This window comes from Tamandua tetradactyla, chromosome 20 (assembly GCF_023851605.1).
Source record: "Tamandua tetradactyla isolate mTamTet1 chromosome 20, mTamTet1.pri, whole genome shotgun sequence".
Classification (NCBI taxonomy): domain Eukaryota; kingdom Metazoa; phylum Chordata; class Mammalia; order Pilosa; family Myrmecophagidae; genus Tamandua; species Tamandua tetradactyla.
In genome coordinates this window covers 978,698-1,006,093 of record NC_135346.1, presented here as the reverse complement: position 1 = coordinate 1,006,093, position 27,396 = coordinate 978,698, and the positions used below count along the sequence as shown (strand labels likewise).

Below are 27,396 nucleotides of genomic sequence, written 5' to 3'. Positions count from 1 at the left end.
CTGCTCATGCAGACTGTTAAAGTGACAAAGTTTTCTTAAATTATTGGTCCACTTTTGTAAAAGTTATAAGAAGTTTTTTTTTTGAGAAATCGGTGTAACAAGCAGAAAGTCTGTGTTTTATCCAAGTAATTTCTTGTACTTTACATGGGCTTTATCATGTCCTCAGTCATTTAAGGAAAACAAGTCTTTGCACTTTTAAAAGAGCTAAGTCTTTTCCTCAGGTTTAGTTAAATAAGGAAGCAAATATTGTCTCAAACCTGACAACTTTCAGCGTTTTGGTTTCTCAAGGTCAAACCCTAAAGGATATCTTTTTCTTCCTTTTTATTTTTATTCTTAAAATTTTTAAATTTATTAGTTGCAAAGGATTTGTTCTTTCACCTCGTAAAAAAATGAAGTGCTAAAAATGGTTACGTTCATTTGATATAAGTTGCATGAAATGTTCAGACGTTGTTAGAAAAATTAAAGGAATTTTTCTCACCTTCTGTTTAATTACTGATCTGCATAATATTAAACAAAAACAGAGTGCAGCTACCCATGGTTTTCTGTTTCCTAGTACAAACGTGGAGAGGAAATCAGCCTCGGCTTTAACTAAGGCTGCACATGTGAGGGCGGCTCCTGAGCCAGGTACAGGGTCCCACCTGACTCCCCAGGAGACTGTGTCTGCCGGCCCTAGAGCCTTCTAACACGAGCCATCTGTGTGGACGCTCTCCAGGAGCAGACGGGAACCTGACGTGACGGAAAACACCTCGATGCCCTGCCTGCACCGACCTGTTTCCCAAAAGACCAACAGCGCCACGCTAGACAGCATGCCAAGAGCGCTCCCGGTGCTGCGACCGCAGTGGCGCGGTCAGATCTGGGCAGAAGAAACGGGCACTGAGTCCTGCTCCCGTGTGGCATCGGAGCCCAGTGCCCTGTAGCTCAGAGAACAAGGTGCTCAGTCAGCACTAGATGCGTACCTGCACGCCAGGTAAAAGTGATGATGTCTCCTCTATACTAGACCCTGCAAAGTGATACTCCACATGCCATAAAGCTTAGCAGACTTGACTCGTTTTCTGAATAGCTGATGAACTCGCCTGGGAAAGAGACTGGCTCTGTCAGACACTGCCTTGTTTTGCTTGTCTCACTGTGTCCTATGTTGTCTTTGTGAGCTTACGGCTCGAGCATTCTCCAAAATACCTGGAGATTTCCCTTGTCTGACTCAGCAGGACTGTTTTGAGTCTCTAGGAGAATCAGGTAACATGTTGCCCCCAAACCATCGGACACCAAGAGAAGGAAGCAGTTCAGACCCCCAGGCTGAAGTTCTGCCCATGAGAAAAGCGGGAAGTGACCAAGGAATCAGAAACCAGGACTCAGTACCCCAAAGACTGAGCATGTTTCCGTGACCTTGCCTTAAAGCAGAGACCTCTTCTTCCATGTGTGAGAACCTAACCCACACCCTCACTTGGGGCTAGTTTGGGGAAGGGTCCTGCAGTCCCTGCTTGTGCATTCACCATGCACTCCCTCGGCACCGAGCACCCGAACCGGACAGAGCAGAGCTCGTTGTCCACTGCCCACATGCCCAGGCTCCGGGAGGAAACAGGGTGCTACCTTGGTTTGGGGCCCCTTCTAGCCTCAAATCCGCGAGCCAGAAACCTGGTCCATGGCGCGGTGTTGGCGGCTGGGACGCCCGGGACGCCCAGGGAGGGGTAGGCGAGCCACCCACCCCAAGGAGGGTGCAGTGCCAACGGGTCCCCAGGGGGTGGCCGCAGGGCTGCGGGGTTGAGTGGGGGGGTCTCAGGAGGGCCGGGAAGAGTTCCCAGAGGACAGCGCCCAGCTCGGTGCCTTCTGGGTCTGGAGGAGGGGAGGGGCGGGACGTACCGGGGAGTGCCCGCAGGCCGCGGATGATCTCCTGCCTCCGGCTTTGTAAAGAAATGCGGTCTTCCGACATCATCAGCCCGAACATCACCAGGGAGATGAACTGGCTGGTGTAGGCCTGCGGGCGGGTGGCAAGGAGGCGGCGCTGGCGAGCGCGCGGGGGGCGCAGAGAGCATGGGGCACGCGGGGGGGGGGTCGCGCAGGGAGCAGCGGGCACGCGGGTGTTGGCGTGCAGGGAGCGGGGGGCGCAGAGAGCAGGTGCCATCCTGGGCTCACCTTGGTGCTGGCTACGCCGATCTCGGGGCCTGCGTTGATGTGCACGCCGCAGTCCGTCTCGCGGGAGATGGAGCTGCCCACGGTGTTGGTGATGCCCACGGTCAGGGCGCGGCGGCCCTTACAGTAGCGCAGCGCCAGCAGCGTGTCCGCCGTCTCGCCTGCGCACAGGGGCCTCTCAGCTGCTGCCCCAAAGCCCTGACCCGGGGTAAATGCTGCCCCCTCCCCAACACAAGGACAAACTGTTCAAAGCCCCTACCGCGGGTCCTGGGGGTGTGTGACCTCATTTGGAAATAAGATCTCTGAAGATGGGATTAGTTAATGTGAGGCCACACTGCTCAGGATGGCCCCCAAACATGACGGAGACCGTATAAAAAGGGGTGAATTTAACCCTGAAAAACACGAGGGATCTGTTTGAGATTCTTAAAAGGTTCCATACACGAAGTTTACTTTCCAAAAACCTACAACCTCCACAGGCTCCTAGGCCAGTTGTGTCCTGAAACTCAGAGGGCCCAGCCTCTCCAGAACACCAGCCAGCTCCATGCCCCTGCCCCATAATATCAACAGCTCCTTCCAACATGAAAAGTTAGACTGGGCAGAGCTCAAATACCCCTAAAGAGTGGGAGAAGGATCAAAGGAGAAGGAGGAGTCAGAACAGAGAAGAAAAGATTTAACAAATGAGTGTGACTGCTGAGTCATTACACTGATATTTCTTTTAGTCTCCAGTGTCTCGGAGCAGCTGGAAGGAAAAACCTGAAATTGTGGAACTGTGACCCACACCAAATTCTGACGTCTTTTCTGTTACTACTTGGTTCAATGTACTTTGAAATATACCACTTTTGCTGCATATATATTATATTTCACAATAAAAATGTTTTTTTTTTTAAAAAAAGCAGAAGCAGCAGGGAGAGCTGGAGCCAGACAGACAGACACAGAGAGAAGTCAGCCAACTGGAGGTGGAGGGTGAGGCAGGAGTGATGCAGCCACAAGCCAAGGGCACCTGCCCTGTAAACCAGGAGAGCCCGGCATGGTGCGGCCTCTGGGTCTCCAGCCTCAGTGTGGCATGAGCACGCAGCTCTGCCACCTGCCACCGCCCAGTCTTGGAAGCCACAGGGGACGAGTGTGCCCCTTCCACTCTTTTGTTCAGAGAGGAGAATCAGGGTGACTTTATTTTTTTCAGTTGATTTTTAGATTTGAGATTTAGTTGCTGGTTATTTAAGTCCTTTCTCGTCCACGGTTCCATTGAGCTCTTGTGGCTCCCTGGAGGGGCCGTGTGCTGCTGTCGAGGATGATGGGCCCTGGGACTGGAAACTGAGGCCATGGTCTTGTCTTAAAGGAAAGCTCTCTGGCAGCTCCCCAGGGTGGACTCATCGTTTCCATCTAGAGCTGCTTAAGTAGGTTTCCGCACATGCCCACATGAACCCCCCAGGTTTGTAAGTACGGAAAACCAGAAACATAAACAAGTAAACAAGTTAAATACAGGCCCAGCTGTGAAGTGACACGCCGTGTCCTGTGTCCCCACTGCGCGGCCTGGTGCCTCTGCGGTGGTGGCTGGCGCTGCCCGGTGCTGCACGAGCCCCATTCTTCTCCTGTCTGTGTCCAGCACTGGGTGCCAGGGCCGGGCCCTCCCTCACGCCATGCACACGGGTGCCCTCAGCCTCCCTGCTCACCCGCAGGTGTGGGCACGCACAGTTCAGTTCTTTGACTCGTACGTAAAGGGTGTGGGGTGGCTTGGAGCTGTCTGGGCCCCACAGAACTACGTGTGCAAGGGGCATCCGTCATTGCAGGTGCCGGTCGGAAGTGGGGCCTTCTGGTGAGTAGGACATTAAGTGGGTCTTAGTGCTCAGTGGAATCCTCTAGAAGAAGATGAAATGCACAGACAGAACCTGAGAGAGGACGCTGCAGAGACAGAGAGGAAGCCATGACACCAGAAGCCGGGGAGAAGGGAGAGGCCAGTGGACCCCGCCACACGCCTGGCCGAGCGGCAGGCGTCCAGGTTCCCTGGCAGCTGGTCTTCGGGAGAAAGTGTCGCCGTGATGATGCCTTGGCTGGGACGCTTCCCCGGCCTTGGAACTAAGCTTGTAAGCTGCTAACTCCCCACTGTAAAAGCAGACCCATTTCTGGCAGGTCGTGTTTCAGGAGTTTAGGCAGATTAAGACTGGGCTGACCCAAGTGAAATCCACAGCCCCTTCTCTGTAGACTCAGGAGCGCCCAAGACCTCGTGTCCCCTTTGGCCCAGCCCTGTCCTCTTGCAGGAGCCCCTTCAGGGAGTGACCTGAGACTCTGGTGGTGGGTGACACAGGGCCAGCTGCTGGCAGAGTCTCTACTTTCACGCGCCTCTCTACTTGTATCTGGAATCCATCATAATGAAAACATTTTGGGGAGCCTCCTAGAGCTGTTGGGGACCCCGAGGATCTGCCCACCTTGGGAACCACTGCCTTGTGCAGCTGGGACAACATGCTCATGCCTCAGACCAGCCGGGCAGCTGGGCCAGCCTGGCTTAGGCCAGGAGAGCACCGGCCTGCGCTGCAGCCCCTGCTCCTGCCATCCCTTCCGGGAGTGCATGTCCCATGTCCAGCGCCCGAGGCAGGGGCCACAGGGTGGCGAGTGACCGGCCGGCCGCGCAGCTGGGACAGCTGCTGGCTGCCCGTGCCCTAAGGTCCAGCCGGCGCTGCCAAGTCTGGGAGTGGCGCGGGAGGCCCTTACCTGACTGGCTTATGAAGAAGCACACGTCGTCCCTGAACACAGGTGTGTTCCTGTCCAGAAAGTCGCTGGCCAGTTCCACCATCACGGGGAGCTCAGTCAGCTCCTCCAGCACCTGCCGCGTCTGAAGCCATGAGAACGGGACGCAGGCTGAGGCAGGGGACGCAGGTTCCCGGCTGCCTTGGGGGCGGCCCGTGGGTGGCCGTCCGTGGGCCGTGGGGACAGGTCAAGGGTACTTACAGCCACGGCCGCGTGGTAGCTGGTCCCGCAGCCGATGAGGATGAGGCGGCGGCAGCGGCGAATCTCCTTCAGGTGGTCCTGCAGGCCGCCCAGGAGCACTGCGGGGGCAGCCGTGAGGCCGGGCCTGCCGCCCCCGCCCCGCCCCCCGGATCCCCCCGGGCCCACCCACCTGTGTGGGTCTCGAAGTTGACGCGTCCACGCATGGTGTTGAACACGGACTCGGGCTGCTCGAAGATCTCCTTCTGCATGAAGGCGCCGAAGCGGCCTGCGCAGGCGGAGCACAGGCTGGCCACGGTCCCTGCTGCCCTCGTGCTGGCCACGTGCCCCGCGCCACCCCCCCCCGGAGATCAGCGGCCAGCCGCCCCGACCGCCTGCCTCGCGCAAGGGCCGACGGAGGGAGGCCCCGGCCACAGGCCAGCTCCCCTGGCGATGACCACAGCTGGGTGGGGAGAAAGCCACCCCCTCCCAGCAGGCCCCCCTCGGGGGAAGCGCAGAGCGACCCAGAGGAGACAGGGCTCATCCCCCTCTCACGCACTCTCCCCTGGCTGCCGTAACAAACACAAAGCTCCTCGGCCCGCCTGCCTCCCTGGGCTCTGATTTTAGGGGTCGGGGGATGTCACAGGGACGGTCAGCCCGCGGGGCACCCAGGCAGGGCCTCCAGCCCCAGGTCTGGGACATCTGCGCGGCCTGCCTGGGAACACTGCTCACACACGCCTGGCTTCGCGGAGAGCTGCCGCCACACACACGGGCCTAGAACTGTGCATCTGTCACCTAGCAAAGCCCCCTTGGGAAGCCAGACCATTTCTGGCATGTTCCATTTAGGCAGCGTCAGCAAACCACAACAGCCATGAAGGAAATAAAGTGAGTGACGTGGTGGTCGCCGCGTGGGCAGCTGGGGGCCCAGACGCCGGGTCAGGGAAGGGTCCCAGGCGGGACGTGCCAGGGGAGACCGATGCCCCTTTCTCCATGCTTGGCCCTCCTGGGAGAGGGTGGGTGGGCTTGGCGGGCAAGGGGTGGAATGCAGAGGGGCCAGGCTCCTGAGGCCAGGCGGGCCACAGTGGGGAGTCTGGCTTTTCTTCTGAGGTTGCAGGGGGGCAAAAGTGGGTTCTGCTTGACAGGCGCTCCCCACAAGGAGACAGTCCCAGCACCTCCCCTCCCCCCAGCATTGCAGCCTCCCCCCAGAGGCTCTGCCCCCCAGAGAAGAGAAAACACCTAGAGGCATCAGGACAAATCCCAGGGAATTGGTAAAGGGGCGCAGTTGATGGGTTGGGGGTCAGGCAAGGGGATAGACACATACCCTTGAAGCATCAGATCAGGTTTTCCCGCAGCCCAGCCAGGCCATGGCAGGCTGGAGGGCAGTGGCCCAGAGGGCAGGGCACACTGTCTCCAGGAGCCTCACCGCCGAGCAGCGGCTGCAGTGGAACCCCGGCGGGTACCTGCCTTTCATGATTTGCTGCAGTTCCATCTGTAAGGTCTGGATGGCTCGAGATGGGTCATCACTGGCCAAACGCTTGACCCGGTGGATGGAGAGCTTCCCATCAGCCACCGCCGCGATGTCGTCGTCCTCGAGGAAGATGACACGGTTGGTGTGCTCTATGATGGCGCTGGGAGGGGAAGACACGGCGTCAGGGGTGGCCCCGCGACGGCGACAGGAAGGCGGCCCCGGGCCCTTCCCTGAGGCGTGGGCTCCACGCTGGGCATGATGGCTTTCGAGGAGGGCAGAGAGAGCCACTTGGAGACACAGAGTCAAACGTGAGAAAAGGGCCTGCCTCCGATCTCTTAGAACCCTTCTGGTTGACGTCTCAGAGAACACGGCTGAAGCTGAGTGCTGACGTGTTTTGAAAACCTCTCCGACTACCTGCAGTCCGAGACTGGCCTTTGGAAGGCCACAGAATCTAGTTACATTAATGGCATATTTTCCTCTCGTTATAGTTACTTCAAACACTTTTCACTTTGGAAAATTCCAAAAGTATGACAAGGTAGAGAGAGGGGTTATGAATTTTCACAGACCCAGCACCCAACTTCTGTAACCACCATTCCTGCCAGCCCTAAAGAACACCCAGGGCTCTGACTGAGATCCTACAAAGGGGAACTTTCCAGAAACCTACAACCTCCAGAGGGATCTCTGGATCAGATAAGTCCTGAAACCCAGAGGGTCCAGCCTCTGCAGAACATCAGCTAGTTCCATCCCCCTCCCCCATATTATCAACAGCCCCTTCCAACATGAAAAAGTTAGAATGGGCAGAGCCCAAATACCCCTAAAGATTGGGAGAAGATCAAAGAAGGAGGAGGAGTTATAACAGAGAAGACAGGATTTAACAATGAGTGTGGCTGCTGAGTCATTATAGTGACATTTCTTTAAGTCCCCAGTCTTGGAGCAGCTGGAAGGAAAACCTGAAATTGTGGAACTTTGACCCACACCAAACTCTGAAATCTGTTCTACAACTACTTGTTACCATGTACCTTGAAATGTAGTGCTTTTGTGTACGTATATCAAATTTCATAACTTTAAAATGCCGGAAGAAAAAAAAGAACAGGGTGGGGTGGGCAGTTACAGGTGGGGTTGTGTACGCTGGATGGGGGGCTCTGGGCAGGGCGGGGGCTGTGGGCTCTGACCTGGTAGTTTTCTTGGCGTCACAGGTGGGTTAAAGGGCACCCCAAAAGGCTCAAAGTGGGTCCCACCCTGCTTTGGGGAACGGCGCCTTTGCAGATGTGGTCAGTGGGGGACGGCAGATTGGGCTGGGCCAGCCCTAATATGGCCGGGTCCCCACAAGGACAGACGAAGCGGACACAGGCGGAGAGAGGAGAGACAGCTGTGGGAGCCGGGGCGGAGGGCAGGGACGTGGCTGGGGCCCAGCTGCCCGCCCCCCCCGGCCTCCCTGGTGCCCTCCCCTGCGGCTGCCCCCGCCAGACCCTGCAGGAGGCCTGGGGGCCCCCGGGAGGCAGGGGCCAGGCACTGCGTACCTCGCGTCGGAAGCGAAGAAGAACTCCACAGCCTTGTCGCCCACGGCGTGGAGGCAGGTGGCGCTGTCCAGCCGCTCCACCCTCGCCGTGGCGATGCCCTTCACCGGCTCCAGGTTGCCTAGTGAGTTGTGGACACCATTAGCCGCTCGGTCACCGCCGCCAGACACGTGTGGGAGGGGGTGGCAGCGCTAGGCTCTGGTCAGCTGCAGCCCGTGGGCAACCCCCACCCAGCCAGCGGGGCCAAGAGCACCGATGCTGCTCAGTAACAAACCGCGGGCACCGGGTGGGCTGCATGGCTGGCCCCGCGTGCTGAAGGCCCCGCTGCTGCTGCAACATGGGTAAGTGTGTAAGTGTCTGCGACGTGAGGGGGCAGGGGAGATGGGCTGCGGTGCCAGGAGGACGCCTGGGCCTGGGGTGTCGCCCGCCTGCTGCCCAGAGGGGAGGACAGCCCCCGGGTGCTCCTCCCTTGAGACTTACACGTCCTGTACAAGACTGGGACCTGCTCTGTGGACAGTTTGTATTTACTCCGCACGCCGATGAGCAGTGGGCTGCCCCTCCTGCGGGACGAGAGGGGCTGGGGTGACCGAGAGCCTGGGCCACATGCGCCCCCAGCATCGGGGGTGGCCCCCAGACCCAGCCCTCCCTGCGGGCAGATGGCCGTGTTGGAGCCGCCGGGACGGACTCCTGGCTCCCGAGGCTGGAAGTCAGGACGCTTTCCTGGGCTGCTGCTCGCCCACGCATCCAGCTCCACAGGCACCTGGCTCCTGAGCCCACACACGTCACGTGCGGCCACCGGCACAGCTGGCTGTTGGTGTCCTCAGCCTTGCGCCATGCCCCGTCCAGGGCAGGCAGGGCCGTCTCTGCCCGGCAGCCATCTGCGTCTTTAGAGAGGACTTCAGATGTCCAACGTCGGCCCCCGATTCCCTCCCGCTGGCCCGCTGGCCCCACTGCACAGGGGATGGTGGTTTGCAGGGGACGGTCCATGGGATCCTGCAGCCGCCCCCAGCCGCCTCAGCTCCCAGGAAACCCAGGAGGGAGCACCCCTGAGGAAGTGGTTTACGGTGGTGCTTTGCTCCGAAGTCCAAAGTTCATGTAAATGATGGCGTCCGGTCAAACCTGCGCCACCATGATGACCCTCTAGACCCACGACTCATGGCGGGAGCCTGAGGAGGGCGCTCCACGGGTGCTGAAGGCTACGCAGGTGACGTCCCCACATGTTAACTTATTACTCAGCAGAACACGTCGGGAGCGTTCTCATCAGACAACGTAAGGCAGCTGTCTGCAATACGTGAGTCAGAACACAGTGCGGGGAGGACCAGTGCCCGGCCAGCTTCTTGCCAATGCTTAGGCCATGCAGCTCTGTGGCCATCAGCATGAGCGGCCCCTGCGTGCCTCTGGGCGGCCTGTCCACCCCAGCGGAGCCCTGCATATGTCTTTGCACAGCCCTTGTCAGGCTGTTCCTAACCAGCCCAAGCCCCACCCCAACTTCTCCAAAGTGCGGGGCAGGGCGGGGGCTTCGCAGAAGGAGCTGTCTGCTGTCAACAATTTGGACAATCTTTTACGGTGTGTAAAGCAAACAAGAGACGCAGTTCTGGGCCCAGAGAGGAACCAGCGTAAACGAAGGCTTTATAATGGACAGTGAGAATGTGCCATGGCTTATAATATTTTCTTGGCTGCTATCTCCCTCAGACTGCATCGCTGTACATTGAGCTCTTTGTGACAAATAATGCTCCCAAGATACTCCAGAGATTGTCTGGAAATTACAAAGCCATTAGTAATGCACAGCAATGACACCAAAAGCTTTAACTGCCTGTTCGTGCTGCCCTCACCTACATTCACTTTAAATACTACATCATAAAAATGTCAGATTTTAACCAGAGTTTCTAAATTTGATCAGAATCAACTGGCCTTTTACAATTCTGATGGGCAGGAATCAAATTCCACTTGGTAAATTAGTTTCTTTCCTGGAAAAGATAAAATTATCGTAGCATTCACCATGGGGCACTGTGCCACTTTAAACTGTTGTCTACTCCAGAAAAGCCCTGCTCTTTCATCCTGATTCCATGTTGTTGCGTGGGATCTTCCACGAGGTGGTTTCCATGGAGATGTGTCTCTGACCACTCAAAGTGGGTCTTAATCCCCTTACTGGAGCCCTTAAGAGGCAAGCACTTTGGAAAATGCTTCAGAGCCAGCACAGACAGAGGTGTTTGGAGGTGCAGAAAGAATCAGCTCCTGGGAAGCTGTGTGAAACCAGAAACCAAAGGACGAGCAGAGGCAACCACAAGCCTTCCCAGCCGACAGAGATGTTCAGACCCACTGGCTTTTCTTGAGTCAAGGTCTCTTTCCCTGGATGCCTTAGCTGGACATTTTCATGGCCTTAGAACAGTGAACTTGTAATGTATTAAATGCCCTTTATGAAGCCCACCCCGTTCTGGTGTACTACGTTCTGGGAGCCTCAGCAGACTGAGTCAGGCAGCTTCTCCCCGGCCCTGTCTGCCACCCTGCACAACTGCGGTGTCCTCAACGGCAGGGACCTGGCCAGACCCCGAGTCCCTGGGGCCCAGGCACCAAGCACTCAGATGGGCGATGGACGAGGAGACAGGCAACCCATCTAAACACAAAATGGCGGGAAGGCGCTTAATCTGACACCATCATGGGACTCGGAGCAGCATCGGGGAACTGCAGGAGGCCCGGTGCTCTCAGCCAATTCCTCTCAGCCGGAACCCTGAGGCCTTTCCTTTAAACGGATCTAAATCAGTACTTACTTTTGTTCCCACTTTAGAGTTCATAATTCTGTATGCTTTTTTCTTAAAGCGGATCGCCCAAATTACATAAACTTCAGGCCCCATGAAACTTGGACTTTCCCCCTCTACCTAATTGTTTTAAAAGAATTTAAACTTGTTGTCAAGATTAAAAAGTCAGGAAATTTCAGATAATCCAACTTTCTGGCCTCTTTTTTTTAAACATCAGAAGCTCTTTTACCACCAGCTGCAGTCCCTGGGCGTAAAGCCCAGCTGCCCTGGAGCAAGTCATTTTCACTTTGCCAAACGCCTTACCCTTCCCTAGTGCCTCCCTAGTGCCTCTCGATATCCTATTCTACTCTGTAGACAGAAGAGTGAAATATCCTATACCTACATCTGTATCAAAATGGGAAAATGCAAGCCGACCGAGAGGGCTGCGAGGGTCTTACGGCTCATTGTGCCCTTCGTTTGCTTCAGCGGCTCTTCCCCTTGCAGGTGAGAGCTGGCGGGAGGCAGGACTCGACCTTCCTGGGTCAGGTTTCTCCACCCAGGCCCAACCCAACGCCCCCATCTGCAAAGGGCGCCGCGCCTTGGGGTGTCGGGGATTCCCCAGGAGGGCCCTGGAGCACAGCCAGGCACAGTGACCGCCAACGCGGGGCTGGAGCCGGGCCCGGGGCTCGGACCGGGCAGTGGAGGCCGCTGAGGGCAGCGGGGCCTGCGAGCGTGAACAGACGCCCTCCGCGCGGAAGGCCCTCTCTGGTCTGGACTTCTGGGCGGAGGTTTTGTGTCGAGGCTGGCGACGCTTTACGTCCATGCGCGCGCCCCGCTGCCCGCCCTGGGCCGCAGAGCCGCGCGGGGAGGGACGGGGCGTCCCGCGAGCTGACCGCACCTTCCAAGTTCCTAACCTGGGGGCGAACCGCAGGTGCCCGCCGCGGAATTATTTCAGTTTATCGGCGTGTTGTGGGGATGCGCCATGCGCGTGGCCTCACCTCGTGGCGACGGCCTCTCCGGGGTAGTGGGCGCTCTTGAACACCAACGCGAACGCGCCTTCCTGCAAACACGACAGGGGTCAGGGCGGCTCCTCCGCGCTGCGGCCTCCGGGGTCAGCAGGACGGCGGCAGCAGGGACGGGGACGGCGCCAGACCCGTGGGGTCACCGCAGCTCCCGCCCCGCGACCCCGCCAGGGCCCCGGAGAGGAGCGCCGGCTCCCGGGCAGCGTGTCCCGCAGCCCCCGGCCACCGGAGCCCGCGTCCTGCTCCCCCGCCCGGGCAGCGCCGGCGGCCACCACTTTGAGGGGTCCGGGGGGCGGGCAGGGGACTGGGAGCGGGCAGCCCCCAGGCCCCAGTTGGGGGTGACAGCACAGACGGTGAGCGTACGGCCCCCGCTGTCAGGAGAGTCACCTAATAACGGGGGACACTCAAATAGACCCTCACCGTGGAGCGCGCAGCGTCCCGCAGACACAGCGCCGCGGAGACCACCGCATTTAAACGATACTTGTGTGGTGTTAATACATAGGACACGACCCAGGAGAAGCGCGCTGTTAGAATACAGCTCAGACATACAGCACACATTGTTAATGCATGTTTTATAAAACCCAACAGAAGCATGCTATGTTATCATAAAATAATTAAAATAGACCTTACATATTATTGATATATATTATATAGAATCCAATGGAAGTATGATGTTATAACGATAATTAAAATAGACCTTATACACTATTAATATTATATAGAATCCAGTAGAAGTGTGATGTTATAATGATAATTAAAACAGACATTATACATTATTAGTAAATATTATATAGACTCCAATAGAAGTATTTTATAATGATAATTTAAAATGTTTTAAATCTACAATATAATATATATTATTAATAAATATATAGCTATAAATGTAGCTATGTATCTATATATCATAACATTATATATTGTATATTATGTATATATACTGTTGCATATTCTGTAGAAACTATCACATGCCATACATTATTCTGTTTATTATTATTGTAAGTTGAGACCCGAGACCCATTTATGGAAATAACAGCACACACACCCACCCCAGTTGCTCCCACAGCTACGGCAGTCTGGCCGCGCCCTCTCTGCTGGCCCCTGTCCCTCCCAGCCCAGCACCGAAGGCTCTGCCGTCTAAACTCTCGGTACCGAGTCCTGCATGGGCGAGCGCTGCCCTGTGCCACATCTCCAGGGCACCTCGGCCACGTGCCACCCGCTACACAGGCGGTCCCTGAAAATGGGACCCCCAACCCGGCCAGGCAGCTGGGGAGACCAAACTCGGCCACACAGCCAGGGGGACCCCAACTCAGCCATGCGACCAGGGGACCCCAAGCCAATGCCACTGGTTGGCTGGAGTCACATCGGGCACAATGTGGATCTGGCTCCTGGTTAAGTCCATTGGAGTCAAGCTCGCACGCGCTACCGTCAGTGAGGGTCCAGGGACCGCGTTACAGCATCAGCACCGCGTCCCTGCGAGCGTGATTAACCCCCCGGGTGCCGTGCTCGGGGGTGGTGAGGTGGGAAGTTCCTGTCGTGTACATGCTCCCACAATCGAAAATTAGAATGGGAGGAGCAAGTAAAGAGATAACAGCAATTAAATTCAGTACATGATCCTGGATGGAATCTGAAAAACGGAGGAGAAAAGCTCAAAAGGACATTATAGGACATGTGAAAAAACTGGACTATAGACTCTGAGCTCTATGTCAATGTTAAATATCATGAACTTGATAATTGCACTTAGGGTGGGTACGTGAGTCAGTGTCCTTGTTCCTAGGAAATGTCCACGGCAGTGGTAAGGGTTCAAGGAGCAGGAGGTGTGCAAACTGCACCCAAGGGCTCAGAAAATGGGTTAACAAATAGACAGATGGATGGATAGGTAGATGAAAGAAAGGAAAGAGAGAAGGAAGGAAGAAGAGAGAGAGAAAGAAAGAAAAAGGAAAAGAAAAAATGGCAAATGTGACAAAACGTGAATACTGGTGGAACTGGGTGTCTGGTTAAGGGTATGCTGGAGTTCTGTATATAGCATTTGTATTATTTTTCTCACTGTCCTGTAAAATTGAAAGTATTTCAAAATAAAACACATCTTTAAAATGTGAAAAACTGCATCTCCCCGAGATGGATGACAGCACTGCCTATTTCATGTTTAATACAAAAATCACAGAACTCCCAGTTCTACGAGAAGCCTCCCTTCACGGCAGACTCCAGCCGAGCCACCTTCTCTGCTCAGCACTGCACACGCATTTGCTGTTTGTGAAAAACACACAAATGAAGGAATGAGTTGCACAGGTGGGCTTGGGACTTACCAACTGCTGAATGACCCTTTCCACCAGAGTTGAAAATCGGATGTCCTCAGTTTCCCTGTTGTCGAACACGTACTTGATCAGCTTCGCGATGGTCTCCGTGTCTGTTTCTGACTCAAACTCGTAGCCTTTGCTCTCCTGGAATATTTGGTGGGACACAGGGCATCAGACAATGACCAGTGTCGCCGCGGCCAGCACCGTCTCCTCACTTGTGACCTGCCCGTGGAGGGACTTAAGATTGTAACTAGGAAGTCCGGGAAGGGATCAGAAATGTTGGCGGGAATCATGCAGCCAAACCCCACTGAGTCATCCCTGACCCCCCTGAGCTCACACTAAGTGTATCTTTGCCTTCAATCTGGACATTGCAAAACCACATCAGGCAATATGATAAGACAGGCTGAGTCAAACGCACCCACGTCCCAGTCGACACACACCCCTTCAACTTAAGGCACTTGCCGTTGGCGCCCCACCCCAGTTCTGTGTGGTGACTGCGTCGATGTTTTATTACAAAGATACTTTAAGGGAAGTTCATGTTTTTTGATTTTGTGAATCTGCAATAGCCGTGGAGATAGATGCCAAGCCCTGGCTGGGGGACTCCCATCAGGTCCTGCGTGTCTCCTGAGGGAAATGAGCTGGCTGAGAAGCTTCAGGGGAATCGATGCCACCCGGCTTGGATGGTGCCTGGGGTAAGGAAGCAGCTTACCAGAAACTTCCGCAGGTCTTTGTAATTGGTGATGATTCCATTATGGATGACCACAAATTCTGCAAGGAAAGCAGAGTCAAGAGAGAAATACGATTAAGAAATGAAGCTCAAGTCAGACCCTGGGGAAAATAATTCGACAACCTGAAAACTCCTCCAAACTCTTTAGAACAAAGAGTCCCTTTCCAAGGGATCAGAATGCTGTTCCTGACGGTGGCTCCGAGGGAAAACACGTTGCCCTTCACGGAAACCCGAGCAGGCTGGGAACCCGCCCCTGAGGGTTATGATGTTATGCCCCAGGCTTTGGGGTTTCTGTCGAATCGGGGGAGGGCTGAGTGTCTTTATCCAGAAATGGTTCCAGTCTCCTCCAGCAGGATCTGGGCTCATAGAAGCCCAAACGAACGGCCCACAGAAAAGGGGTCTGTCGGACCCACGCTGTATTTTATTTTATTTTATTATTATTATTTTTAGGTGCATGGTCCGGGAACCGAAACCGGGTCTCCCGCATGGAAGGCGGCATTCAGCCACTGGCCCACCGTGCACTCCTCACCCACTGAATTCTTAAAATTTTTTGAGTTAAAAAAAAAGTTTGAGTTTTCATTTAAGCTTCCTTGTTTTCTCTGTAAAGAAAAACTCCAGAAGCTCTAGCACCCCTGGGCCCTGTGTCTCATGGGCACTTCTCGTTAGCAGGATCTGCCTGCGGCACGCTCTGCCCTGCCCCCCGCTGCCCCCCCCCCCCCCCCCCGGCCCTGGAAGCGTGGGGAAGCGTCTCAGCACCGCTGCATTTTCTTGGTAAAGGGCTGAAGAATGAGTAACTTGAGGAAATATCTAAGGCCAGCCTGAGATTTTCTTCTGGGCAAGTAGCCACCCTCCCCACTTATGTACTCACAGCCTAGATGACAGACTCTGTGCTCGACAAAATCACCATGATGCATCTAGATAATAATATCGATTATTGTTAATCAGTAATATTATTACTCATTGAAACTTTGGATCTGCCAACTCAAGCCTTTCTTCAGTTTGAGCATTTCTCATATTGTATCTTTTAAAACCTTTCCCTTTATTCATTTTTCTTTAAATTACCGTAATTTCCTCCCTACTGTTTAAAGCCTACTGCTTATTTTTGTTCGGTCACACAAACGTGTGGGGCGCTGGAATAAGACAAGCCCATTTTCAGCAGGGGCAGCAGCCACAGCTGAACTCTGTAAAAGCTTTACGTCGTTTTTCCCTGTCCCAGTTGCACTCGTCTCTTCTTGGAAACCCCAGTCTTGCACATGTTGGATCTCTATTGACTGTCTCCACATCCATCTCCTTCTCCAAAAATTTTTATAAGAATTGTGCTATTGTTTCTTTCCAATCTTTTCTTAACTGTCACATTTTCTATTGCCTCAGCCTATTGCCTTAACTTCCCATCACTCATTTATTTCCTAGAATCCACGTTTTCTTTAAGAAAACTTCCTTGTGTATTTGTCTTGTGCAAAATAGTGACTGGGTCTAAGTCTTCTTCAAAAGTATCCTCTTCATTCCATGCGGGAGACCCGGATTCGATTCCCAGAACATGCACCCCGCCCCCCCCCCAAAAAAAATATACTCTTCAGCTCTCACTGGTGAGTTATTCAAGAAAACTTACAGAATCCTTTCTTACTTCCTGTGCTGTTTTCTTTTTCAGTTACTCATCCTGGAGGCAGGGCAGGAGTTTCCAGCTGGGGGAGTGGGTGGGCTGTGCCTGGAATCGCGCCCTATGACTGCCCTTGTCCTAAAGGCTTAGAGCTGCCCCCGCACCCCACCACCTTGTGGGTGCTGTTTCCATTTCCCACACGGCCACTGGGGGAGACCCTCTCCCTCAGCCTGGGTGCTCTCCGGTCTCGCGGCTGCCCCACCCCTAACACTCTCAGAGGTGGGTTGGAACAGAGGGTCCAGGGGTGCCCCCTGAGATCACCGCAGCAGGAGAGGCGTCCCAGGTCCCTGGCTGGGGGTGTGGCGAGTGGCCCTGCCGTGGCTTGGTGGTCCGCCAGGCACTGCAGGCCAGGGTCTCCCCGTCGGCCAGCTGGCCCAGAGCCGCCACAAGGCTGGGCTTTTATGTACAATAATTCTCACAGTTTAAAAACACAAGCCAGGCCGAGAGAGGCCCTTGGCTACCGCCTGTGTCCACATGGCACACGCCTGGTTGCTGCGGCCCTCGACGCTACCTGGGGAGAGCGTGGCCCCTTCACCAGGACCCCCCCTTCAGGTCTGGGGTGGGCGGGGCCTCCCCTGATGGCGGGCCTTGGAGCTGGGGGTCTGGTGGGGTACACCGAGCACACCCCCTCGCCCGAAGGTTCCAGCCCAAGGCCGACCACACCCGCAGGACGGGAAGTGCCACCCTCGTCCTGGGGCCGCCTGCACTTTGGGACAGGTGCCGGGCGTCTCTCGGGTGGCCTGGAGCCCGCTCTGGGGGCGTGTGCGGCTCCGGGGCTCCGCATACCGTTGTCCTTGTCCGAGCGCTGCGGATGGCTGTTGACAGCACTGGGCTCGCCGTGGGTGGCCCAGCGCGTGTGAGCGATGCCGAAGTGCGTCTCGAACTCCACCTGGAGGTCCAGGCTGTCTTGTTCTAAAGGAAGGAAGAATCAGAAGGCTGCGCCAGCCACGGGGCCACAGGACACGCGCACCCAGGCACAGCCCCCCCCACCCCCACGGGGGCCGCAGGGCACGCGCACCCGGGCACAGCCCCCCCCACGGGGGCCGCAGGACATGCGCACCCGGGCACAGCCCCCCCCACCCCCACGGGGGCCGCAGGGCACGCGCACCCGGGCACAGCCCCCCCACCCCCACGGGGCCACAGGACACGCGCACCCGGGCACAGCCCCCCCCCACCCCCACGGGGCCACAGGACACGCGCACCCGGGCACAGCCCCCCCCCGACAGGGGCCGCAGGACACGCGCACCCAGGCACAGCCACACGCACACTTATTTTAAAGAGAAAATTTTATATCACTACCATCAATGGGAAAGCAGCAACATGAACCATCGAAATTAAAATAAATACGTCTACGAAAGTTGAAAAAATAAAAAGTCCTCCAAGCGCCACTACTTAAATTGCTGCCACACTGCGGGGAGCGCGGCACCCTCTGTCCGTGCCTCTCGGCCCGGGGCCCACAGTGGAGGCCGCTGTGATGGGCCTGGCTGTGCTGACCACACAACTGGGGGACGTCCCTCCACTTACTGCAAAGTTCTTCATCGAGAGCCTTGACCTTCCCCTTTTTCTTCACCAGTTGGATGTGTCTTTCTCTGACTTCACTGTTATTTCCGTCAATTGCCACGCCTGGAATTTACACATGATCATTATTTTTTGATATTGGAATGTAGGTTTCCCCCCAGGGCTGGCCAGGCCTGCAAGGGCTGTGTGTCAGGATGTGACGGGAAGGTAACTCTGCACTTCTCAGGGCAGCTGGAGTGACGAGCCCGTGACTGTGGATACTTAACGGAAAGTGAAGGAACGTGGGCTGGGCCCCAGGCATTGCCCTGCCCTGCAGGCCATGACCCCACTTCTATTGGCCTGGCAAAAGCCGCATGCGGCCCAGGGACGGCAGTGGGCACAGAGGGGCACCAGCCTTGCCAGGCGCTGGGCATCACCGCGCTAACTGAAGAGGTCCTGTGGCCCTGCGGTTTTGTTTTGTTCTTTACCCGCCTGCTGTTAATGCCGTGAGGCATTAGCCGGGTCGGTAGAGTGACAGCGCAGAGTCGGCAAACGTCAGCATCCGTGGGGGCGTCTGGGGGTGGGAGACTATTTTTGCTTGTTCATTTGAAATTATCCCAAAATAAAAAGTTCAGAAAATGAACAGGGGTTTACAATATCTGGCCATAGATATGTCTTCCCCTTTCTCCTAAGGCTGCTTAATTAAAAACAGGAAACAGACTAAAGATCCCCGTTTGGAGGAGGGACAGGTAAACTCCAGAGAGCTGCCCTCCCTGCCCTTCAGAAGGTACTTGGGAAGAGTTTAGAATAATGGAAAATGCTTCCAAGAAGTGGAAAAAAAAGAACATAAAGTTACAAAGTTGCACAGAGTTTGCAACTAGGTGCAAAGCAAAAAAATACCTGGGCTCAGACACCTTCCCCCGTGGGCCCCCCCAACCCCCCCCCCCCCCCCCCCCCCGGCAGACAGTCACACACCAGAAACTTTGGGCAGAGCTGCTGCTGTTTTTACTCTTTCTTTCTGTCATTTCCAAATTCATTTCTTTGATACTGGAAGCATTTATTTTATATTGAAATAAATACTAGATGCAACATCAGAGAAACACGAGGTGGTAAAATATCGCTGTAAATAAGCTGGGGGGGGCTGGGGGTCCCCCAAGGACGAGGGTGGCCTGGGGCGCACCTGCCGAGTCATAGCCTCTGTACTCCAGCCGCTGCAGACCTCTGATGAGGGTTTCAAAAATCTCCCTCCTTGTCCGGGGGACTCGGTAGTTCATGTAGGCGAAAATCCCTGTTACGAGAAAATCACATTTTTAAAGCCCTCGGCCTCCACTGAGAGGAAGCCCCTGTGGGGGTACGGGCCAGCGTGGACTGACCGAGGGGCTTCGCTCGCCGCCCACCGCGCAGCCCTCCCTGCGGGGCACCAGCAGCCCCCCAGCCCCGCTTGCGGAAAGGCCTTCCGTCTTCACCCGGCCCTTCCCCTCTCTCGCAGCCCTTCCACGCTCAGCACTGACCTCGCCCGTCTACCTTCGAGCATCTGCCTGGTGGATAAACTTGCAGAATCGCACAGAAGTGGAAGAAGCTTCCACCGGGCCGACGAACAGCGAACAACAGAAAACCCAACAACCTGAGCGCCTAGTGCGTTCCCAGCTTTATGCACAGACCTGAGAAAGGTCTTAGAGACGGCCAGGCTCCCCCCCAGGCCACAGCGCCCTGTCTGTCTTTGCATCTGCGGCCCAGCAGGGCGGGGGGACAGCCTGGGCGGTCCCAGGGCAGGCCAGGGCCTCTGCGTGCCCAGCCGCAGGCCCAAGGACACTGCGGCCACCAAAGGGGCACGGCTGGGCCAGGCGGCTGCCAGGATGGCGTACATCCGATTTCCAGCATGGAATCTCTTGCTTCTCTTTCATTTAACCAGGAAGTCTCCCCTTCCTCCCAGGCCCCCTTGGCTGGATTGCCCCTACACCCTGCAAAATGGAGTGAAGAGGTGGGCATCTACACTGCGCCCTTGTACTTAAAAATAGAAGTACAACAACAAAACAAAACAGCCGTTTTCCTGGGAATGTCTTTTTACTCCCACCGGTGTTTCCTCTCAACCCCTTCCTTCCACCCCTGGGAGCTGCAACTGGAACCCCCTTTGATGTCCCAGATAGGTCAGCACCCTGCAGCTCCACGTGCGGGAATTCAAACCCCGACACCCTCTTTGGGAGCCAGTTTGGCAATCGCTCGGGGCGGCTGCACCCCAGGAACGCTTTGCCCAGTCAGGGGCGCAGGGCGCAGGGCGCGGAGTGGCGGGGAGGGGCCGTGGGCCTTTAGGGTCACAGCTGCAGGCGGGTGCGTCCAGGGCCAGGCGGCAGGGTGGGGAGCAGCACCAGCCCCGGCCCCCCAGACTCCCTCCCAGCCCCCCTGGCCAGGGCCACCGCTGCCCCAGAGCACGAAGCTAGACCGCGGGGGCTGAAGCGAGGGCGCACCTGGCGCCTGCTTTCCAATCCCGGCCCACTGCCTGCTTTCTGTGTGGCCTGAGCCCCTGCTGAGCCCCCAGCCCTGAGGCTGCTGCTAAGATCTAACCCCGCAGGCGGACCCACGCGCTTGGCCAGCCTGGAAATTGCTGTCGTTAAATAAAACCGAGCTGGGACGCGACAATGCGGGTCACTTCTAGACCTTCTGTGGGCACAGCGAGGAAACCAAACCTACAACCAGAGGGTGGACGGGGCTGGAGGAGGTGCCCCCGGAGGGTCCCTGCGGCCAGTCCCTGACCCGAGGCAGCCAGGCTGCACCTGGAGGCGACCTCAGGGGCCGAAGCCCATGCGCACCCCCACCCCCCCAGCCCAGGATGGAAGTGAGGACAGAGGGCAGAGGACCCAGGCAGGGTCAGCCTCTCCACGCACCCTGTGAGCCGGAGGAACCGGTGGTCCCAACTGGCCACCAGGTCCCATCAGACCCCCCTGCGCTCCTGCAGCACCCGCCACTGTGGGGGGCCCACCAGCCACAGCACCTTCCCCCACCCCCCACGGTTGTCCAGGAAGCTTCTCTGCCCAAGCCCCCTGCCGGCTAGAAACACCCCTGCCTCGCCTGGCCTCTCTTCCTGGCCTTCTCTCCCCCTTTTCAGACCTCTGCCCTGGCCACCCCTGGAGCGGGACAGGGGTCCCCGCACGTGGGTTTTACTTGTGCCAAGAGCCCAGAAAAAAAGACGGGCGGAGAACTCCTCCTGTCCAGGGAGAAGGTCTCCCGGGCTGCTCCTTGCTGAGCCCCTCGCTCACATCTGGAAATCTGCTTTAGAGCAGGAGGGCGCGGCAGGAGGGGCGGAGCTGCCTTCCTTCCCAGATAAGGCCCTTGGCCTGGCGAGTCCAGTTCCCTGCTATTCAGGGCAGAGGATTCCACGCTCCCAGGGCAAGGCTGACACTGGAGTCAGTTTTAAAAATGTTAAGTAAACGTGGTTTAATGAAGGGGTAAAGCAAATGACATTAGAGCCCCCTCTGGCCAGGAGTCTGCACCCCGTGTCCATACAGGGTCCCAGGCCACAGGACAGGCACAGCAGTGGGCACCCAGCCAGCTCCGCAGCCTTCCGAGGCCGCTGGAGGTGCCAGGGAAAGAGGAAGGTGCAGAGAGGCCCGTTGGCAGGCGATGGAGGAATTTCAGCAAAACCCTGGAAGACAGAAAGGGGTCCTCAGACCCCAGGATGAAGTCTGGAAGTGAGACTCACCCTTAGGACATGGATCCCTGCAAAGGAGAGGCTGAGCCCACCTATGATACACCTGAGAGCCACCCCAGAGAACCTCCACCGTTGCTCAGATGTGGCCTCTCTCTCGGCAAACTCAGCAGGTGAACTCACTGCCCTCCCCCTACATGGGACACGACTTCAGGGGTGTAAACCGCCCTGGCAACCTGGGACAGGACTCGTGGGATGAGCCGGGACCTGGTATCATGGGACTGAGAAAACCTTCCAGACCAAAAGGGGGAAGAGAGAAATGAGACAAAATAAAGTGTCAGTGGCTGAGAGATTCCAAACAAAGTCGAGGGGTTATCCTGGAGGTTATTCTTACGTATTATATAGAAATCCCTTTTTAGTTTATGGTGTATTAGAGGCTGGAGCAAAGTACCTGAAATGGCAGAGCTGTGTTCCAGTAGCCTTGAGTCTTAAAGACAATTGTATAACTATAGAGCTTCTACAGTGTGACTGTGCAAACCTTGTGTCTGATGCTGCTTTTATCCGGGATACGGACAGATGAGTAAGGAAATAAAGGAAAAATAAATAAATAATAGGTGAATTAAGGGAGAAAAATTGGGTAGGTGGAAATACTAGTGGTCAATGAGAGGGAGGGGTTAGGGTTGTGGATGTATGAGTTTTTCTTTTTATTTCTTTTTCTGGAGTGATGCAAATGCTCTAAAATGATCGTGGTGATGAATACGCAGCTGTGTGGTGATGCTGTGAGCCACTGCTTGTGCACCGTGTGTGGAGTGTGTGTGAAGATTTGTCAGTACACATGCTTTTTAACAAGCATGAAAGGGCTGAGTGCTTTACCCTCCTTATGGACAGGCCCCTACTCAGAGCCCCGGGGAGGACCCCCTGCAGGCGGGGGAACCCCTAGTGGGGTCCTGCCCCAGGGGTGCCCAGAGAGCCCCTGAGCCTGCGTGGGGAGGTAGGGGCCCCTTTTGGGGATGGGGCGCTGCACAGCTGTCCCGGCCCCTCGCCCGCCTCCCTCCCCTGTTGGAGTCCCCTCGCGGCTGTAGATGGGCTGGCGGCCCTGCAGCTCCTCCGAGGCCCGCGAGTAGGGGGCCGTGTCCTGGGCTCTCTGGAGGGCGCCGCCCTTCGCCAGACCCCTGGGGACCCTGAGGGGTCACCCCCGAGGGCGCAGAGCTTGCCGTGGCGATGGCCGGGCCCTGCCGCAGGTGACAGAGAAGCCCCTGGTGGCGGGGTACCCAGACCAGATGGAGCTCCCCAGCCGCCACCGTCCATCAGACACGGTTTTAGGGGAAAAGCACAAAAGTCTCTTCAGTCAAAACACGTCCATGAAAAAGACATGCAGGAGTGCTCCGTGGGGAGCACTCCCTTAGAAGACTCCGAAGCAGGCTGCCCCGCGGTTCCCACCCTGATGGGGTCCTACACCCCCTCTGAGAGGCCCACGGCTGCAGTGACACTGCCCTGCCTTCCGCGCTCTGGGGACGTGGTGACCCCATGTTAGGCGGGGCCCCCCAAGCCCTCGAGCCGGGCGCCCCCTCCTCCGTGGACCTCAGGGCTGCTGCCCCAAACTCAGATTGCCCAAGAGCCAACCGAGCGCGGCTCCTCCCGGCGCTATCCTCACCGAGGGGCTGTCCTGCGCCCGGCGACCAGAGCCACTGCCAGCTGTTCACCTGCCCAGCTCCGAGGGGAGTTCGTGCCACCGGCTCCACCTGCCAGGCCAGGGGCCCGGAGAAGGAGCCCAAGAGAAGGTTACAGACCTCCAGAGATGCTGGGAAAACCCCTCTCATCCGGCAGGTTGCGGGGAGCCAGCCGGCGGGGGTGGGGCACAATGCCCCCGCTCGGCCCCATTGCGGGGTCCCGTCTCAGGTGCCGGGCCAGGGCCTCAGAGGTGGGGGGTGCTGGGGCACCGGTGGCCCGGCAATGGCCGAGGCTTGGATGCCGGGGACCTGCAGCCCAGGGCTGGCCTTGGGAGAAGGCTCTTGAACGTGAGAACTGGGCTGAACAGCTGGCCCTGGAGACAGCAGGCCTAAGCCTGGAGCCTGTGCATGGAACTGGTATGGACAGTGTCTTTATAGCAGTGGCTAAGCAGAGCCTTTTAATGTGATGGGGAGACGCTCCTGGGTTGGCTGGATAGAGCCCGAATGGAGTCACAGATGTCCTCATAAGAAGAAGGCAGAGGGAGTCTGACGTGGAAGGGGGCCATGGAGGCAAAGACCGGAGCACTGGCAGCCACCAGGAGCAGGAAGAGGCGAGGAGCAGATTCTCCCCTGAAGCCTCGGGGGGGGGGGGGGCAGGGGGTGCTCAGCCCATCAACGCCTTGATTTCAATTCCAGCAAATAGAACACATTCTGGCCTTCCAGCCTCCACAACTGTGAGAGAAGAAATTTATGTTGTTTTAAGCCAGTAGATTCATGGCAAGTTATTCCGGCAGCCACAGGAAATGAGTAGACGGACCAAGGCAAGAGATAGTGAATTTAAGCCAAGAGCTCTTCCTCCTACCAAGAACGAGAACTCTCCAGGCCTCTGTGCTGTTTTCCCCTCGTGGGTTATAGTAAGTGGACGGCAGGGAGGTTTAAGAACGCACGGATGGGAAGGTCCTTTTGCAGTTTTCCACGCATGGGCACTTGCCTTTGCTGGAGCTCTCAGCCTGCAGCCTGTGGTCCCTTTCTCCCCATGAGTGCAGACTTGGGGTGTGCGCTCGCGGTGGCGGCCCAGGGCCCCCTCTCCTCCTGGGGAAGCCAGGGTGCTCCTTTGTGCCCACTGGGCTGGCGCCCCAAACTCAGGCCGCCGACAGCGGCAGGCCACGACAGGGCTCGGGGCAGCTGGGGGGGCCGGCAGGGCTGGGCATGGGGATGTTTGCCTGAAGGCTCCTGATTTTGTACTTTGGCAACTACTTAGAAAAACCCAAACCTGAAAACCATGTGCACCAAACCAAACCTGTCTGTCTGCCCGGGGAGGACCCGGAAAGCCAGGCCGCGGCGTGCACCCCGGGGCCCCCAGTCGGGGGCATGTATTCGAGGATTATCCTGTCCCTGGCCGGCCGGGCCTCTGGGCTGATGCCTGTCCCCTACCCCAGCCCCACACCTCCTGCCTGTTAAACGCAGCACCTGGGGAGGGAAGGGGAGAAGGGAAGGAGGAAGGAAGGAAGGAGAGGAAATGTAACCTTCCACCAGGCAGAAGCCACCCAAATGCCAGCAAACTTAGAGGCCAGCGACCCCCTGGGGAACGCTCCCAAGCCTCACCTGCTCAGGTGGGGGCGTCTGTTACTGCCCGGCCTGGCCTTCGGGGCGGAAGCAGCAAGGACGAGAGAGAACAAGGTAAAACCTGAGATCTGAGGCTGCGTGGAGGTGGCATCCCTGTGGAAGGGGCCCCCGCCTTGTCAGGTCCGACCCGAAAACACCCCTGCTCGGACATGGGCATGCGCAGGCCTGGCTGGGCCACCCCTTCCCCAGTGTCAAGTGAAGGCGTCAGGCGGCTCCTCCGGGAACATTTTCAACTGCCAACTTCCCTGTACCCACAGCCCCATCATTCCCTTACCATTTTTCTGTAAAATGGACTGGATTTTCAAAAACGTACAGGACTTCATTACAAAAGAGAACAACCGTTCAAAGAAAACCAGTACCACTTGCCACACAGCCAGGGCCCCTCCTCTCCGGATGTGTTAAATTCTAGCCAACTGGTGCTGGCGACTGAGCCCCAAGCTTCCTCAGCTTGGGGAGCCAGACAGAGGTCAGAGACACATTAGCACCAAGGTGAGACTTTTCTCCTGGCAAAACTTGAGAAGGAAGCGACTTTCCCAGGTAGGGACTAAACCTGCCCGCCCCAGGCTCCCCTGGGCCCCTCTTCTGGTTCTGAGCACCCCGGGCGGCCCACAAGCCAGGACGGTTTCCAAGCCCTGGGCTGCCTTCAGGAGGCTCAGAGCCCCTCTCATGGGTGACCACAGGATGGGAGGTTATGGGTGGTGACAGCCTCAAACTCAGCCTTCCCAGAGGAGATGAGCCACATGCAGGCTTATGAAGGAAGCAGAAAAGTTGTGATTTTAAATGCTGGGAGAGGTAGAGCTCCCTGCAACCCTGGGAAAGAGAAGGATGCAAGTAAGGAGCAGAAGAGGGAAGGCTGGGGCAGCGGTGGATGGGGCACATGCCAGCTGTTGGCCAAAGGCCTTGAGTGTCACACAGATGTTTGGACTCTGTGAGAGCTCGGAAATCCCACAAAACTGCCACCTCTACCTCCTCACTGGCCCTAGAAATGCTGGGAGGTGGCCTCAGGCACTGCCTACAGTGCCTGGAACGCTGAGACTTTTGCCAAGGGTTCAGGAGTTTAAACCGGTGCCAGCTGGGGCTGGGGAAGGCGGCACCCCAGGATGACTCCTGTTCCTTCGTTCCTCCTTTCTTTTCTGGGATGGACTGGTCTGGAAACAAGGCCAGTACAGACTTTGGCCCAGGGCTCACCCACCCACAGCCCCCCGGCAGGGCCCAGAAAGGCCTTTCATGGCTTCAGAAGTCCCACCAGGTCCTCCAGCCACAGGGGGCTGGAGTGGGTAACTGAACCCTGCTCACGGAAAAAAAAGGCACAGTGACCTTTTGTCCCAGCTGAAGTTCCCGGCCCTCTCCCGGCTGAGGCGGCCCAGCCCAGAGAGTAAGGGATTGCAGATGTGCGCGCACGGTCCTTCGCCCTCCCCTGCGCCCCGCCGGGCAGTGACCGGAGCACCGGCCGGGGGCCCCCTTCTCCCAGCCCCCGGCCCGCGGGTCGGCGGGAGCTGCGGCCTCTTTCCTGCGCCTCGCCCAGCGCGCTTTCCAGCAAGGGGGCGGGCAAGACGGAATCCACCCTTCCAGGGCCGAGAGGTTCGTGTTGGGTCGCTGGAGGACGCGCAGGCGCTTCCCGAGCGCACCGGGGGCTGCTCGCGACGCCGCGGAGGCGAGCCCGGCGGCGGCCCGGAGGGGACAGGTGGGGTCGCCTCTCCCCGGTGGGAGCGGTGGGCGTCCCGGCACACCGGGGCCTGAAAGCCGGTGGGGCGCCCCAAGTCTGGGACGTGAGAGATCGCGCGTGGCCCCCTTTGTGGGCGCCTCGGACCAAGTGGAGGGAAGCGCCCTCCCCGGACACAGGGCGGGGGGACCTCCGTGTGGCCACGTCCAGGTCCGGGAGGCCCCGATTCCCTCCGCCCTGGGTGTGTTGGGGGGAGGTTGCCGGGAGGACCCGGGTTGGGCACCGCCTTCCCGGTCTCCCTGAGCCCCTATCTCCAGGGGAGGCAGGCCGGGCCGTGGGTGCCCCTCGGTTGGGGACGTGGCCCAGACCCTGGCGGATGGGGCGCGGGTCCCGCAGCCGCCAGGGAGGAGGGGCGGGGACCGGGGGCGCCGCACTCACCGCACATGGTGACCGTCGCTGGGACCCTTCGCGGCTCGGGGATTCCGTGCGCTCCGCGGCCTTTGGGGCCCGCCGATCTGCCGCCGGCCCTTATAGACCGAGCCCCCCGCGAGGGGCGGGCCCGAGGCGGGCCTCCTCCCTCCCGCCTGCTCCCTATTGGGCCCCGGTTGTCGTGACAACGGCCGGGACTGGGCCCCCAGCCGCGAGGAAAGGGGGCGTGGGGCGGTTCGCGCGCCAGTGGCGGCGGTCACCCGAGGGCGTCGGCGCCGGGAAGTCCCGGGGTGGGGTGGGGGCGGCGGGCGCCCGAGTTCACACCCACACCCAGCCGGGGACGGCGTGGGGCCCCGGGCAGCGGACTGAATTGCCCGGGCCTCAGTTTCCCCACCTGTGAAA

General features: G+C 57.6%; 1 protein-coding gene across 2 annotated transcripts in view; it reads right to left on the bottom strand.

Annotated features, from left to right (window-relative positions):
* GFPT2 (glutamine--fructose-6-phosphate transaminase 2) overlaps positions 1-27,145 on the bottom strand; it is a 32,459-nt gene extending 5,314 nt beyond the window's left edge. For both annotated transcript variants that reach the window (XM_077138195.1, XM_077138196.1), the window contains exons 1-15: positions 27,004-27,145; positions 19,144-19,251; positions 17,991-18,089; positions 17,253-17,378; positions 14,792-14,850; positions 14,092-14,226; positions 11,765-11,826; positions 8,512-8,591; positions 8,035-8,152; positions 6,511-6,674; positions 5,240-5,335; positions 5,071-5,168; positions 4,834-4,954; positions 2,131-2,288; positions 1,858-1,972 (exon numbers count right to left, since the gene is read on the bottom strand). In XM_077138195.1, coding sequence (XP_076994310.1) covers positions 1,858-1,972; positions 2,131-2,288; positions 4,834-4,954; positions 5,071-5,168; positions 5,240-5,335; positions 6,511-6,674; positions 8,035-8,152; positions 8,512-8,591; positions 11,765-11,826; positions 14,092-14,226; positions 14,792-14,850; positions 17,253-17,378; positions 17,991-18,089; positions 19,144-19,251; positions 27,004-27,010 — 1,546 coding nt within the window. In that variant the 5' untranslated portion in view covers positions 27,011-27,145. The remainder of the gene's footprint in view (positions 1-1,857; positions 1,973-2,130; positions 2,289-4,833; positions 4,955-5,070; positions 5,169-5,239; positions 5,336-6,510; positions 6,675-8,034; positions 8,153-8,511; positions 8,592-11,764; positions 11,827-14,091; positions 14,227-14,791; positions 14,851-17,252; positions 17,379-17,990; positions 18,090-19,143; positions 19,252-27,003) is intronic.
* Between the last annotated feature and the right edge of the window lie 251 nt (positions 27,146-27,396).